The sequence below is a fragment of the Jaculus jaculus genome, chromosome 22 (assembly GCF_020740685.1).
Source record: "Jaculus jaculus isolate mJacJac1 chromosome 22, mJacJac1.mat.Y.cur, whole genome shotgun sequence".
Lineage (NCBI taxonomy): Eukaryota > Metazoa > Chordata > Mammalia > Rodentia > Dipodidae > Jaculus > Jaculus jaculus.
Genome location: NC_059123.1, coordinates 886,670 through 903,297, shown reverse-complemented (window position 1 = coordinate 903,297; position 16,628 = coordinate 886,670). Strand labels below are relative to the sequence as shown.

General features: G+C 43.7%; 1 protein-coding gene across 6 annotated transcripts in view; it reads right to left on the bottom strand.

The window, feature by feature from the left end:
- Ipo8 (importin 8) overlaps positions 1-16,628 on the bottom strand; it is a 60,761-nt gene that overhangs the window by 12,301 nt on the left and 31,832 nt on the right. For 5 of the 6 annotated variants that reach the window (XM_004664406.2, XM_045139483.1, XM_045139487.1 and 2 more), the window contains 9 exons: positions 15,190-15,279; positions 14,895-15,060; positions 12,721-12,881; positions 11,262-11,387; positions 7,390-7,456; positions 5,260-5,385; positions 3,920-4,017; positions 2,458-2,553; positions 1,800-2,020 (listed from right to left, as the gene is read on the bottom strand). In XM_004664406.2, coding sequence (XP_004664463.1) covers positions 1,800-2,020; positions 2,458-2,553; positions 3,920-4,017; positions 5,260-5,385; positions 7,390-7,456; positions 11,262-11,387; positions 12,721-12,881; positions 14,895-15,060; positions 15,190-15,279 — 1,151 coding nt within the window. The remainder of the gene's footprint in view (positions 1-1,799; positions 2,021-2,457; positions 2,554-3,919; positions 4,018-5,259; positions 5,386-7,389; positions 7,457-11,261; positions 11,388-12,720; positions 12,882-14,894; positions 15,061-15,189; positions 15,280-16,628) is intronic. The other variant, XM_045139482.1, reaches the window with a different exon arrangement.

Genomic DNA, 16,628 nt, shown 5'->3' with positions numbered 1-16,628 from the left:
AAAGAAAAAATTAATTCTGAAGGGAAAATGTTTGGCTAATTTATATCACACATGTTGTTCTATGAAATGTTTCCTTTGTTCTAAAATATTAAAAATTAAAAGGGGGGCTGGAAAGATGGCTTAGCGGTTAAGGCGCTTGCTTGAAAAGCCAAAGGACCACGGTTCTATTCCTCAGGACTCATGTAAGGCAGATGCAAAAGGTGGCGCATGCATCTGGAGTTCGTTTGCAGTGGCTGGAAGCCCTGGCATGCCCATTTTCTCTCTCTCTTTCTCCCACTCTCTTTCCTTCTCTCAAATAAATAAATAAAAATATTTTTAAAAATTAAAAGGGCTGAAGAGATTGCTTAGTGGTTAAAGGTTCTTGCTTGTAAAGCCTGATGGTCCCAGTTCCATTCCCAGGACCCACAGAAAGCAGACACACAAAGTGCACATGTCTAGAACATGTTTGCAGCGACAAGAGGCCCTGGAGCGCCTATTCTATCATCGATCGTCTGTTTTTTTCTCTCTCTCTAGCAAATAAATAAATAAATAATATTTTTTTAAGGATTAAAAGACAAAGCAGAGCCGGGCGTGGTGGCGCACGCCTTTAATCCCAGCACTCGGGAGGCAGAGGTAGGAGGACTGCCATGAGTTCGAGGCCACCCTGAGACTCCATAGTGAATCCCAGGTCAGCCTGGGCTAGAGTGAGACCCTACCTTGAAAAACCAAAAAAAAAAAAAAAAAAAAAAGACAAAGCAGGGTGTGGTGATGCAACCCTGTAATCCCAGCACTTGGGAGGTAGAGGCACAAAGAACAGAAGTTCAAGGCTAGCCTTGATTTTATAGGAAGTCTGAGGCCATCTGTGCTATATGAAATGCAGTCTCCAAAAACAGAGGGGCTGGAGAGATGGTTTAGTGGTTAAGGCACTTGCCTGCAATGCCTAACAGCTTGAGTTTGATTCCCCAGCACCAATGTAAAGCCAGATAAACAAAGTAGCGCATACATCTACAGTTTGTTTGCAGTGGCTAGAGGCCCTGGCGCACCCATTCTCTCCCCCACTCTCTTTCTCTTTGCAAATAAATAAAATTTTATAGGGGTTGGAGAGATGGGTCAGTAGTTATGGTGCTTGCCTATAAAACCTAACAACCTGAGTTTGATTCCCCAGTGCCCACATAAAGCCAAACATATATAAGGTGGCACATGTGTCTGCAGTCTGTTTACAGTGCCTAGAGGCTCTGCCATGCCGATTCTCTCTGTCTGTCTCTCATCTATCTCTTTCTGCTTGCAGATAAATAAGTAAATTTTAAAAAATGTAAGCCAGGCATGGTGGCACATGCCTTTAATCCCAGCACTCTTGGGAGGCAGAGGTAGGAAGATTCCCTTGAGTTCAAGGTGCCCTGAGACTACACAGAGAACTCCAGGTCAGCCTGGCGTTTTCAGCTTTTGTGTGACTGCAGTTCATTAGTTGCTGAGTACACAGACCTGGTTCAGGTCAAGGAACAGGACAGAGGGAACAATCTGTCCTGCCACTGCATCCACTGCAGGAGACAGCGTGGTGACGCACTCCTTTAATCTCGGCACTTGGGAGGCAGAGGTAGAGGATCACCATGAGTTCAAGGCCAGCCTGAGACCGCAAAGTGAATTCCAGGTCAGCCTGGGCTAGAGTGAGACCCTAACCCCCCAAAATTTTTAAATGAATAAATAAATTAAAAATACCCTAACAATAGTTCCAAAAACAGCTTTTTGAATGAGCTGCTGCACATATCTAGTGAAAAGCAAACTGCAGCAAGAGCAGAGCAGGGCGGGAGCCGGGCACACACCCCAGGAAGTAATCGGTGTCACTCATCCACTGGTTGATGAAGTGCGCGGTGATAGGCCCCGGGTGGTGTGGCAGCTGGGCCTGCTCCAGAGTCCGCAGCAGCAGCTCTGGGCTGTAGTACAGGGCAGCGATCGCCACCTGCAGGCACATGGCGCGCAGCTCGCTGGTTTTCACTCCGCGGGTCAGCCTCTCCAGGACAAGCTGGACAAACAGGGGGATGCACTGCGGGACAAAAGCAAAGCAAGAGTCACCAGCACACCAGCAACCAGGTAACTCCGTGTCACCAAGAAACAGAGCTTCACGGGAAGAAAGTGCGTGCTTGTTTCAAGTGTGTGTAGGAACTCAGTGCACTTCCTATACAGGCGTGAGAGCTCGCTCAAGTTTGGTCCTGCACACCCACCGGAGCATTCGGGTGCGGCCATGTCCACCTGTAACCCCAGTCCCTCTGGAAGGAAGACGCCGCTGCCCCTTTGTTGTCGTAGTGACTCACTGTCGCGCTCACTGTTCCTGCTCAGCTAAAAGATCTGCACCAGCAAGCAAACTCCTGGCAGGCTTGTTTTTCTTTTAATTTCTCATCACAACATCAACAGGCCATGGATCAGGCATGTAAATTTCTCTGTAAATAAGTGCTCATAAGGCACTTTGGATGACGGCATCACCTGGTCAATTCCCCTTCCTCGGCACTGAAGAATGATGACCTCCAGAAGCTTAGCAGCATGGCACTCGGCGTCCTCGCCCGCCTCTGCACACATCACCTGGGGACAACAGACCAGCTCAGCAGCGGCTCCACAGCCCATGATCCTGATCAAGGGCCCTTGAACACACTAGAGCTCCCACATGCACTCAGTCATGGCAATCACTGTGTCTTACTATTCCCATTTGTAAAATAGGGGTAGTGGTTAGTACCTACTTCATAGGATTATATGATACAGGCAGGGGGGAAAATTTATTCCCTTTCCCCAAAATTGCATCCACTAGGGGGCTGGTCTGAGCATGACTTATTAAATGTGCTCTGGAACCAATCAACCTAGGTTAAAATGTGGCTCCAGACCGCAGGAGATCAGTGACATGAAATAATTTACTAAGCTTTAGGCACAAAGAAGAAAATTGTACTTCAGTTTCCTCACTAATAAAATGTCTTGCACTCTTCCCAATGGAATAAGGATTAAATAAGTTAACAAGTGTTTATAGCCAGGCATACTAACACAAGCCTTTAATCCCAGTACTCGGGAGGCAGAGATAGGAGGATCACTGTAAGCTCTAAGGCCAGCCTGAAACTACACAGTGAATTCCAGGTCAGCCTGGGCTGGAGCAAAATCCTATCTTGAAAAACCAAAAAAAAAAAAAAAAAAGCCTGGTATACTGGAAGAATTCAATAAATATAAACTAGTATTAAAGAAAATAAAATATATTTTAACTAGTAGAAAAGTGTGAGATTATCAGTATAGGTATAAGTTTTATTTTGTTTGCTAAAAACAAAGCAGCTGAGCTACTGGTGGGATTCACAGGATTACTGATTACTGGTGGGATTCACAGGACCACTGGGTTTCCTTTTTGCTTTCCTATTCTCTGTCCCTCACCATCTCTACAACTGAGACTAATGTGAAGATTGACAAGTGAAGAGATTTAGTAAAGGGCCATCAGAGATACAGAAGCTTTCAAAATTGCCATTCCTCTCAGCTTAAACAAGAATGAGTGCACTGGCTTTCCACAATTCCCTAGGTTCTTTATCATTTGCCTAGGGTTTAAACCAGAAGTGCTGGTTAGGTCAGAGCTTCCCCAGCCCCAGCACATCTCCCTGCCAGTGACAGCAGTGAGCTGCTCTCTAACTTTGTCACGTCCTACTCCATGGTCAAGCTGTGTTGTTTCCAGCTACCTGAGCTTTGTAAGCTTTCATTTTATGCAAAAGAAGTATATACTTACAACAACTTACAACTTCTCACACACACACACACACACACACACACACACACACACACACGCACCACATATTATTTACCTAAAGGAGGAAAATATTATGTAATTGAAGATTCCAAGACGTAACAAACAGAAACCAGCACTATCCTGCAGCAAAGGAAACAGTACAGCCATGTCTCTGCATTGACACGTAAGACTGCTTACCTTTCTGCACATTGTAAACAGGACTTCCAAATGCCTTGGGTTTGACAGCAAAGTATCAGTATCTATCGTCACATAATTATGCAGGAGAGGCATCATGTCTGAGAAAAAATTCAAAACCCTCGTGAGACTTGAGCAAGCAGAGCAGAAATAAATCATCCCCACTAATGTCACATTTCTGTGATGCTCACACTGCCTTCCCTAGAACCCAAAAATGCTGGAAATGAAAGTGGTCTGTCTGCACCATTTATACCTAAAGAAAACGTGGGTCAGAAAGGTCAAAATGCCTGTTCTGAACTCTGTCCCTGGTGGTCACCCCCGATGTGCCACTGGCACTACTGGGCTAGGCGCTTCCTCAGACTCTCCGTTCCCACTAGATTGTGAGCTTCAGAGGGGCACAAGCAAGCTGCCCACTGCCAAGCTTAGAACACATCATTTGTGTCCAGAAAATCTACCAAATTAACATGCGGTTAGCACTCTGGTTGCAAAATAAGAAAAAATACTATAAGAAATACAGGCTACAACTGCCCAGTAAGCACTTCTCTTAATGTTCATGCCCTTATATTAATGCTAGTCTCACTTTTGGTAGAGAGCCTTCTCTTTTCAGATGGCAGTGACCTTGGGATGACTCAGAAGGCATCATGGTGTTGGGAAGAAGTGACAAGAGTGCTCAGCACTACAATATCTATCACACCTTCCAAGGCTCAGGGTGGAAGACGTGGCGGAAAGAATGTTAGAGCCAAAGGAAGGTCAGGACTCCTTACAACATGCTCCTCCAGACACAAAATGGCCTGGATATCCATGACCTCACAGTGCCTTACACTACTTACACAAGACCATCATAATAGGAGGAAAGATGATGACATCAAAATAAAAAAAGAGACTGATTGAGAGGGGGAGGGGATATGATGGAGAGTGGAGTTCAAAGGGGAAAGTGGGAGGAGGGAGGAAATTACCATGGGATATCATTTACAATTATGGATGTTGTCAATAAAAAAAATTAATAAATTTTAAAAAAATACAGGCTACCCTTCTGCCTATCTTTTTAGCCTTGAAACACTGCTGCGTTTACTTGACAGGGAAATGAGAACTCTGTCTTTCTTCCTTCTTTCCTTTCTTTTTTTCTTTTTTCCAAGGTAGGGTCTCACACGAGCCCAGGCTGACCTGGAAATCACTCTGTAGTTCCAGGCTGGCTTCAAACTCATGGCAATCCTCCTACTTCTGCCTCCCGAGTGCTGGGATTAAAGGTGTGTGCCCCACAGCTGGCTGAGAACACGTTCTGATCAAGTGTCAAGGGAAGTAATATCAGACACCAAAAGCACAGTGTGACATGTCAAGCGAACCTGTAAAGTACTCGAAGAGCTCCTGCTGGAAAGCTTCATGTAAAATGCCCAGGAGCTGCCACATCTGTGGGGAGATGGTGTGGCAGGTTAAACTGTAAGCCAGGGAAAGAATTTCTTCATAGAATTCTAAAAGGAAGAAAACCTCTAGTTAGAATGAGAGAGAAAACAAGCAAAGATTAAAACAGAAAGATGTCACTGAGGAGGACTCAACACAGGGTCCTCCTGACCCTCCCTTGAGTAGTGTATTCCCACATTCCCTCTCTCAGGGTCATCAGCTACAGACGCACCCCTTCCATTATCACCAAGATCCACTCTATTCAATAAGACAAAGCAAAATATTGCTCTTGGGCTGACGAGATGGCTCAGTGGTAAAGGCATTTGCCTGCAAACACTAATGACCCAGGTTTCATTCCCCAGGACCTCCAGCCACTGCAAACAAACTCCAGACGCATGTGCCACCTTGTGTATCTGGCTTACATGGGTACTAGGGAATTGAACCTAGGTCCTTAGGCTTTACAGGCAAGCCCCTGAATCACTGAACCATCTCTCCAGCCCAAAATAAAGTATTTTTAAAAAGTTAAATTTGCAAGTTGTTTTTCTCCCATAACAGGAGCTAACACACACCTCGGATTTTAGAATAAAACTTGTTTTGCTACTTCACACTTCTAGTGAAACACATGTCTAGTTTAAAACATTTCTTAGAGCTGGGTGTGGTGACACACACCTTTAGTCCCAGCACTCAGGAGGCAGAGGTAGGAGGATCACCGTGAGTTCGAGGCTACCCTGAGAATACAGAGTGAATTCCAGGTCAGCCTGGGCTAGAATGACCTTATCTCAAAAAGCCAATAAAAAAAAAATATATATTCACCTAACGTTCACTGCAGTTTATTTCTACAAATGTATAATATATATTCTCCTTTAAAGTTTCCAATGTCAAACGTCTTCACTGGATACACTAAAAGGTCACCTCTGGATGAAAACACAGATAGCCAATAGCAGAACTCACATGTCCAGATTTAAGGGAAAGCAAGCTTCTCTTTCTCAAAATAGTCTCTGACTAAACTTAAAAGTCCAAACTGCTGGGCATGGTGGCATATGCCTTTAATCCCAGCATTTGGGAGGCAGAGGTAGGAGAACCACTGTGAGTTGAAGGCCAGCTTGGTAGTACAGAGTGAATTCCAGATCAGCCTAGGCTAGAATTAGACCCTAGCTTGAAAGAAAAACAAAAAATAAATAACTAAGTCTAAAACTGCACTTTGAGTTCAAATTAAAAAGAAAACTCTCGCGGGCATGGTGGCACATGTCTTTAATCCCAGCATTCGGGGGGCAGAGGTAGGAGGATTGCCATGAGTTTGAGGCCACCCTGAGACTCCATGGTGAATTATAGGTCAGCCTGGGCTAGAGTGAGACCCTACCTCACAAAAAAAAAAAAGAAAGAAAAGAAAAGAAAGAAAAGAAAGGAAAGGAAAGGAAAGGAAAGGAAAGGAAAGGAAAGGAAAGGAAAGGAAAGGAAAGGAAAGGAAAGGAAAGGAAAGGAAAGGAAAGGGAAAAGGAAAAGGAAAGGAAAGGGAAAAGGAAAAGGAAAGGAAAGGGAAAAGGAAAAGGAAAAGGAAAAGGAAAAGAGAGGAAAGGAAAGAGGAAAGGAAAGAGGAAAGGAAAGAGGAAAGGAAAGAGGAAAGGAAAGAGGAAAGGAAAGAGGAAAGGAAAGAGGAAAGGAAAGAGGAAAGGAAAGAGGAAAGGAAAGAGGAAAGGAAAGAGGAAAGGAAAGAGGAAAGGAAAGAGGAAAGGAAAGAGGAAAGGAAAGGAAAAGAAAAGAAAAGAAAAGAAAAGAAAAGAAAAGAAAAGAAAAGAAAAGAAAAGAAAAGAAAAGAAAAGAAAAGAAAAAGAAAGCTTCTTGGGGCTGGAGGGATGGCTCAGCGGTTAAGGCGTTGTTACCCTGCAAAGCCAAAGGACCCAGGTTCAATTCCCCAGGACCCACGTAAGCCAGATGCACAAAGTGATACATGTGTTTGGAGTTCGTTTGCAGTGGCTAGAGGCTCTGGCATGCCCATTCTCTCTCTCTCTCTCTCATAAATGAATAAAGTTTTTTAAAAATCTCAATTTACCTTATCATGCCTCCTTTGTACTTACCAATGACATGCTTCTGTAAAACAAGGTCAATGATGCGCAGGCAGATGTTCTCCAGCTGTTGTGTGACCTAAGACACAGTTTAACTGCTTAAAATTGTGATAATTATTAGTAGTACATAAGTTACTACTATCCCAAAAATAGTAACAAGGTATTATTTGAGAGAACTTGATAAATTCACTGTAACCACCATGAAAATTAAACATGCAAAAGCACAAGGAAATTCTGGAAAGCAGACCCATAATGGATGGGTATGGGATTTAATTTCCTAACAAAATTAAAAGTAAATTAGTTCTTTTTTTTTTTTAATTTTGGTTTTTCAAGGTAGGGTCTCACTCTAGCCCAGGCTGACATGGAATTCACTATGGAGTCTTAGGGTGGCCTCGAACTCATGGCGATCCTGAGTTCTGCCTCCTGAGTGCTGGGATTAAAGGTGTGCGCCACCATGCCTGGCTATAAATTAGTTCTTTACTAAAACAAATTCCTAATGGACCAAATATTTCCATATGAAGAATTAAAACACAAACAAATACAAAACAGCACTGAAAGAGAAGGAACACGCCCTGAAGAAGTGGTGATGCAGAGGTAGAAGGGCTGGGGTGCCTCAGAGGCTGAGGCGCTTGCCTGCAGAGCCTCACAGCCCAAATTAGATCCTGCAGTATCCAGGTAAAGCCATGTGCACAAAGTGGTACATGCTTCTAGAGTTCCTTTAGAGCCTCTCTTTCTTTCTTTCTTTCTTCCTTTCTTTCTTCCTTCCTTTCTTCCTTTCTTTCTTTCTTTCTTTCTCTCCCCCCCCAAATTAATAAAAAGCTGGGCATGGTGGTGCACACCTTTAATCCCAGCATGCGGGAGGCAGAGGTAGGAGAATCGCCTTGAGTTCAAGGCCACTCTGAGACTATACAGTGAATTCCAGGTCAGCCTGAACTAGAGTAAGATCCTACCTCAACAATAAACAAATAAATAATATTTTTAGAAATAAGAAGTAGAAGCTGGGTGTGGTGGCACACGCCTTCAATCCTAGCACTCGGTAGGGTAGGAGGATCGCAGTGAGTTCAACATCGCCCTGAGCTACATAGTGCAAGTCAGCCTGGCGGAGTGATAGATACCCTACCTCAAAAGACAAAACAAAAAAGAAGAAAAAACACAGACCTGTCTGGTGGCAAAGGTTAAACATTTCTGCACAGGGCAAAAAGATCAAAGGTTGACTGACATACCATCAAATGGTATCACAGAGATCAAATTCCTTATAAATGAGACCCACACATCAACATTCAAACAAAGACAACCGCGCCTTGGGTTTATGGCAGGTGGCTCACGCGTGCAGGTGAGACCACAGGTGCAAGCCGCAACAGTAATGCCCGCGCTGAAGCTGGTGCGAAGTCTCACCTCGGGCCACAATCACACCGCGAGGACGTAACCCTGCACACATTCTCACATGCAAAATGACACGTGATGTGCGCCGCAACAAGTTGTCTAACGCTCGCTCAGACAAGCCGCAGTCAGTGTCCGCTCACGAGGGACCAGTCACATAGAGCTGACGCATCATTCAAGGACTACTGCACAACCACCACAAATGTAAGCTTACTGACCAAGGAAAAGTTACCAAGACTAGCTCAAAGATGGCAGCTAAACCTGCGGATCGCATGCTGTCGCTGAATAAGAGAAAAACATGCCCAAATATGCTTGTGTGATAGTAGAAAACTCTTGGGAGGAGCCGGGCGTGGTGGCGCACGCCTTTAATCCCAGCACTCGGGAGGCAGAGGTAGGAGGATTTCCATGCGTTCGAGGCCACCCTGAGACTATATAGAGAATTCCAAGTCAGCCTGGGCTAGCGTGAGACTCTACCTCAAAAAACCAAAAAAAAAAAAAGAAAAAAAGAAAACTCTTGGGAGGAATAAAAAAGAAACTGATAAAACCTGTTTCCTTTTGAGAAGCGAATTAGATGACGGCAGAGCTGAATGAGAAGATGAACTTCCACTATCTCTTCATACATTTTTCCCATTGTTTAAGTGTATTTTATTTTATTTGCAGAGAGAGAGAATGAGTGGGTGCAGGCATGTCAGGGCCACTACAACAAACCCCAGGTGCAGGCACTACTCTGTACATGCGGCTTTGTGTGGGCGCTGGGGAATCAAACCCGGGTGTTAAGCTTTGCAGGCAAGTGCTTTAACTGCCGAGCTATCTCTCTAGCCCTTCTTCACACTTTAAAATTATCCAACATGTTTATATTAAGTGTTTTTAAATTAGAAAAAAATTAGAATATATAATGGGTTTTCTTCATGTAAATATCCAATTCAACTCTAGGCCATATTGTATTTGATTTAAATTCCACTTTAGTAGTCTTTTTACTTACTTACTTACTTACTTACTTACTTACTTACTTACTTATTGAGGTAGGGTCTTGCTCTAGCCCAGGCTGACCTGGAATTCACTATGTAGTCTCAGGGTGGCTTTGAACTCACAGCCCATCCTCCTACCTCTGCCTCTTGAACGCTGGCATTAAAGGTGCACATCACCACACACAGCAGTATTGTTTTCTAGTTTGTTTGGTTTTTTTGCTTGTCTTGTTTTGGGGTTGGTTGGTTGGTTGGTTGGTTGGTTGGTTGGTTGGTTGGTTGGTTTTTCAAGGTAGGGTCTCACTCTAGCCCGGGCTAACCTGGAATTCACTATGGAGTCTCAGGGTAGCCTCAAACTCATGGCAATCCTGCTACCTCTGCTTCCTGAGTGCTGGGATTAAAGGCGTGCGCCACCATGCCCAGATGGTATTCTTTATTTTTAGTTGAAACATAATATTCATTCATATTTGTGGGGTACAGTTTGATAATGTGATATATGCTAAACTACTGTCTTGAAGCTCAAATCATTCAAAATTTCTGTTTAACAACTCTGCCAATATACAAACCTTAAACAAAAATATGCCTGTTGCAACAACTATTTCAGATCTAATTATGCCTTTCCATACAATAAATAGCCCCATGGGGTTTTCCTTTTAAGGAAGTACAATTTCCAGAGCTTGCTTTCAATGGTCAAAGTTTAAAACAGAAGGACTGATAATCAGGAGACAGAATGCTGGGGCGTGGCGAGGCACACAGCTGAGGCTTTGAGTGTCTGGACTTTAACCTATGCTCCTGTGGTAACTACCCCTAGTGCACATGTTCCCTTAACAGTACTTTAAGTTCATAATAAAGTTAAGGTCAAGGGCTGGAGAGATGGCTTAATGGTTAAGCTGCTTGCCTACAAAGCCTACAGACCCAGGTTCAATTCCCCGGGACCCTCATAAGCCAGATGCACAAGGTGGTGCATACGTCTGGAGTTTATTTGCAGGGGCTGAAGGCCCTAGTGCATTCCTTCTCCCTCCCTCCCTCTCTCTCTCTCTTTGCTTGCAAATAAATAAAAATATTTTACTAAAAAGATTTAAGAACAAGAGCAAAAAAATTAAATGAAAAGATAAAATTCTATTTTGCTTGCAAAGTAATCATGTAATTTGCCCCTCTCCCACACCCATATAGGAAAGCTGGTGTGGTAGTTTGAATCAAAAGTCCCGCATAAACTCATGTGCTCATGCTTGATCCCAAGCTGATAGCAATTTGGGAGGTTCAACCTTGACAGAGGAGGTATTAAATGAGGGTTGCTTGTATGATCATAGGTGGAAAGTTATTTACTGCAGCATGGGCCTCTAACCCACTTACTTACAACACTGATGGGCTAATGCCCTGTCTCCCAGCAACCACTAGCTGCCATTAACTACTCTGAGAGTTGTGAGGCCTCGTGGGCCCTTCCTCCATCCATGATGACAGACAGACTTTAACACTTATAAGCACACAAATTTCAGTCAGTATTACTGCTGTGTCATAATAAACCACTGAGGACCTCACCTCCTGGTGGCCTTCCACAACAGTTAGGATAGTATCGATGGTGTGCAGCACACCCATAGCCATCACTGTTCTGTCTTCCATTTCTTCATAGGCATCACTCTGAAGAACTTTACCAAATATCTCAGCCTGTGAAAACCACACCCAAGTGTCCATCAACTTGTACCACTGTGCCATATGGTAAAAGGGTCGTATCACTAACATTAAGTTCTACACTTTGCTGACTGAATAACTTGCTTTCTTAAAATAAAAGAACCTGTCATATTTTAAATATACCCTTTTTTAACCGAGTCACTGCAGTAAAATATATATTAATTATAACCACTTACTAATATTTAACTTTTGGTTGTCATTAAGGAAATCAAATCAAAATCTAGGGACACTAAAATCAGATGTTGCTAAAAAAAAAAAAAAAAAAAAAAAAAAAAAAAGTCAAAAATCACCCAGAAATTGAAATAAGAACAAACATGGACAAAAAGAAAAGGAAAGGAAATGACTCAGGCCAGGTCTGATATTCCATATCAAGAAGTGTGGAGCCAGACGTGGTGACACACTCCTTTAATCTCAGCACTCAGGAGGCAGAAGTAGGAGGATCGCTGTGAGTTCAAGGCCACCCTGAGACTACATAGTGAATTCCACATCAGCCTGGATAGAGTCAGACTCTACCTCAAAAAAAGTGGGGGGGGGGGGGCTGGAGAGATGGCTTAGTGGTTAAGGCACTTGCCTGCAAAGCCTAAGGACCCATGTTCTATTCCCCAGTACCCACATAAGCCAGATGTTCAAGGTGACTCAGGCATCTAGAGTTTACAATGACTAGAGGCCCTGGAGCACCCATTCTCTCTATCTGCTTCTCTCTGTGTCTCTCAAATAAATAAATAAAATATTTTTTTAAAAAGTATAAAACAGGGCTGGAGAGATGGCTTAGCAGTTAAGCGCTTGCCTGTGAAGCCTAAGGACCCCGGTTCGAGGCTGAATTCCCCAGGACCCACATTAGCCAGATGCACAAGGGGGCGCACACATCTGGAGTTCGTTTGCAGTGGCTAAAGGCCCTGGCACGCCCATTCTCTCTTTTTACCTGCCTCTTTCTTGCTCTCTCTGTTGCTCTCAAACAAGTAAATAAAAATAAATGAAAAAAATTAATTAAAAAAAAGTATAAAACAGGGAAACAGGAAGATTTCAGCAATTCTCCTGATTAAAATAAATAAAACTCCAGATTCAAAGTGCAAAAAGTGAAGATGTAAAAGGCTCACATCAAGGTACACCATTATGAAAGCTCAGGGGACTACAGATGAGAAACACCATTAGATTCAAGTCAGCAACATCAGTATCAGAAGGACTAGGGCACCCACTGTTCTATTAACAGTTCAGTTACAAGTTAAGCAGAACTCCAAATTCTAGCATTTAATGTGCTGACTCCTCAAAGCTTCCATACCAAACTCACATAAATTTGGCCAGTACTTACCAAGTGTTGGGTTGTGTCAACAGCAATGGAGGCCACCTCCTGGCTGTACTCAGAAATCATCTTCTGGATGACATTGGTGACATCGTCGTTCTCCGTCTCTCGGACAATGTGCAGCAGCTCCTGCATGATGGGCCTCACATGCGGCTTCATGTGCTCCTTGGCTAAGGCCACCAGCAAATGAAACCAGCAAGAACCAGTCACTCAGACACAGTGAAAAGCACTGACTCGGTAACTCTAGGAAAGGTTCTAGATGTTTCTGCGCTCTGCTGAGCAAGTTGAGAAACACGTCCTGAGTGTCCAGACCATCCATGTGCTCTGCCCAGGGAAGAACCATTCCAGAGGACAACCCCAACCCAGGTGTTCTAATTTCCTACACATCACTGCCTGAAGTGGAAAATGTGAACATTACTTCATTTGTCCCATTACAAGTCTGAAAAGTCCTGTCCAAAAAGACTAAGGCCTGGCTGGGAGGTGGCTCAGTATCTAAAGCCGGCCTGAGAGTAAGCCCCAGCACCTCCATAACGACAGACACAAAAGCAAAAGTAACACCCGCACCCGGCGTTACCCATTTGCAGTGGCAAGAGACCCTAGTGCACCCGTACACACAAGTAAGAAAAAAACTTTTTAATTATATAATAAATTCAGAACCAGGTGTGGTGGTGCACACCTTTAATACCAGCACTCAGGAGGCAGAGGTAGGAGGATCGCTTTGAATTCGAGGCCGCCCTGAGACTACAGAGTGAATTCTAGGTCAGCCTGGACTACAGTGAAACCCTACCTCAAAAAAACAAAAAATAAATAAATTCAGGAGGGGGGGAAAAGAAGGGTGGCAGGAGGGGATTATGACCATGGCATACTGTCTATATAAAGAAGTTGTCAATAAAATTTAAAAAGCAACATAAGGAAACTCCGGGTGAAAAGAGCCCTTGCTTCCTTCCACTTGGCTGCCAGAGCTGCTCGCTGCCTTCCAGTGTGGACTGAAGACCAGTGTGGACTGAAGACCTGCATGGATCGAAACCCAGCAGTTCCTCGTGAAGCCTCCAGACCTTCAGTGCCGTGTTGGGACTGCTGAGGCATTGGCCCCATGTACTGAGCAACTACTGGGATTCCTTCATTCTTGGGCCTGTAACTGCTACTGGACTACCGTAAGCTAATCCAATAAATTCCCTTTTTAATAAAAAATAAATAAAATAATATTTAGAAAGCAAAATATACACAATATAATTAAAAAAAAAGACAATTGCCAGCACAAGGATACTTGCTGCCCCACTCTACTGAGATCAGTTCTCACACGGCATCCAATCCTGCACTGAGACACACTCACTACAGAGCTCACACCGCATCCAATCCTGCACTGAGACAGACTCATGACAAGGTTCATGCTCTTCACCAAGCTGAATTTAATTCCAAATGTTTACTTGAACCTTGAGTAGAACATTCTCAACCACCAAATGAAAAACCTGTGCTATAATTAACTAAAAATATTACCTATTACTTTCAAAAGCCCAGGAAACTGAACACTAAACTCAGGCTGAGAAAATTCCCCTCTTTATAAGGAAATGAATAAAATTATACAAGAACACCTCAAAAAATAAGAAAATAAAACAATAAAATCCTTTCTTTTCTTTTTGTTTTGTTTTTTTAAAATCGGGTCTCACTCTAATCCAGGCTGGCCTCAAACTCATGGTGATCCTCCTACCTCTGCCTCCCGAATGCTGGGATTAAAGGCCTGTGTCATCACACCAGGCTTATTTTTATTTATTTATTTTGATTTAGAGAAGGCAGAGCAAGAGAGAGTGTGTGTGTGTGGGCATACTAGGGCCTACTGCAACTGCAAAGGAACTCCAGAAGCACATGCCATCCTGTGCATCTGGCTTTATGTGGGCACTAGAGAACCAAACCCAGGCCCTCAGGCTTTGCAAGCAAGTGCCTTTAACTGCTGAGCCATCGGTCCAGCCCAAAACAATTTTTTTTTTTTTTTTTTTTTTTTTGGTTTTCCAAGGTAGGGTCTCTCTCTAGCTCAGGCTGACCTGGAATTCACTATGTACTCTCAGGGTGTCCTCGACAATCCTCCTACCTCTGCCTCCCGAGTGCTGTCATTACAGGTGTGCACCACCACACCCGGCTCCAAAACAACAACTGTAAATGAACTTTCAGAAGCACTTTGGCTCTACCTTGTGTCTGGTTAGAAATGAGGGACTGAAGGGCAAGAGCGGCTTCCACCTTGACAGGCATCTCCTCATCCTCAATCAGGCTCCTCCTGGCTAACTCGACCGCAGTGCTGAGGGTGAGCTCATTGTGAAACGTCAGAGAGCTGAAGGCGTGCAGCACCCAGCAGGACTGAAACGCAGGGAGGTGCCACATCAAGGAAGAGCACTCGGGCACAGTGCCACACATTCAGGAACTTTCTAGTAGAGCATCACATAACTAAAGAGTGTAAGGCATACAACAGAGGCAAGGAAAACTTACTCTAGCTCGAAGGTATCCCAGGTTAGACAATAATAACGGAAATACATGATTTTGTAGAAACAGCTCAATTTGGTCCTTGAATAAACTCTTCTGTTAGGAAACAAATTAAATTTCAATGTATCAGTGACTTTGCACAGATATGAATCATTCCTCAATAAAGTACACTTATTATGGCTTGTATTTAATATACATCTATCTACTGTCCGTTTGGCTTTTGTTTCTGTTTATTTTTGGAGACAGGGTCTCACATAGCCCAGGCTGGCTTCAAACTTACTATGTAAGTGAGGATGACTTTGCACTTCTTTTTTGTTCAATACTTTATTTTTGAGCAGGGCATGGTAGAACATGCCTGTGATGCAGCACTTGGGAGACAGAGGTGGGTCGGTCACTATAAGTTCGAGCCCACCCTGAGATTACATGGTGAATTCCAGGTCAGGCTGGGACTAGAGTAAGACCCCACCTCGAAAAACTACAAGCAACAAAAAATAATTGTTATTTATTTGAGAGAGAGAGACAGAGGAGGAGGCAGATAAAGAGAGAGAAAGAATGGGTGCACAAGTGAACTCTAGACACATGTGCCACCATGTGCACCTCTGGGAATGGAACCTGGGTCCTTTGGCTTTGTAGGCAAGCACCTTAGCTGCTAAGCCATCTCCAGCCGACTGAACTTCTGATCCTTGTGCCTTCACTTCCCTAGGGCTTACAGGTGTATACCACCACATCCGATCTTTATTCACATTTTTGTAAAATTGATCGTTTGGAAGAAGTCAAAAACATTACCTTTAATTTTTTTTAGAGTTTTTCTTTTTTTATTAATTAGTTTTGTACTCAGTGAACACAGCCAAGTTGGTACCATTGTTAGCCTCCTCCCTGTCCTCCCCCCTCCCCTTGGCACCTCCTTGTTTAGGTATATGGGTCATGCATCGTGGGGTTAGCCCTCAGTTATGGGTAGGAGGGAATGTCTCTGTGTATCATGACGCAACATGTGGCTCTGACATTCTTTCCACCCCCTCTTCCACAAATTTCCCTGAGTCATGTTGGGTTCATTTTAGGTCTGCTTCAGTGATAAGGTCTTGGGAGCCTCTGTGTCTCTGAATATCTGATTTGGTAGGAGTTGATTGTTCTCTGTGTTGATCTCCTTCACCCTTGTGCTGGTACCAGGTTCACCAAGAAAACAGCACCCTTGTTTGTTTTGCCAATTATTCTTAGTTTCAGCTGGGGCCCTTTTGAGATATGATGGGGTGGTTCTCTCCTTAGGATCTGTGTCTATCTTTCTTTCCTGGGGAGGTGGGGCACAGTTACGTGGTCGCCATCTTGACTGGCCCTTTAATTATTTTTGTAGACATTAGCAATAATGCTGGTCACATGTGGTGGTGCACACCTTTAATCTGAACACTTGAGGAGGCAGAGGTAGGAGGATTGCTGTGAGTTTGAGGCCA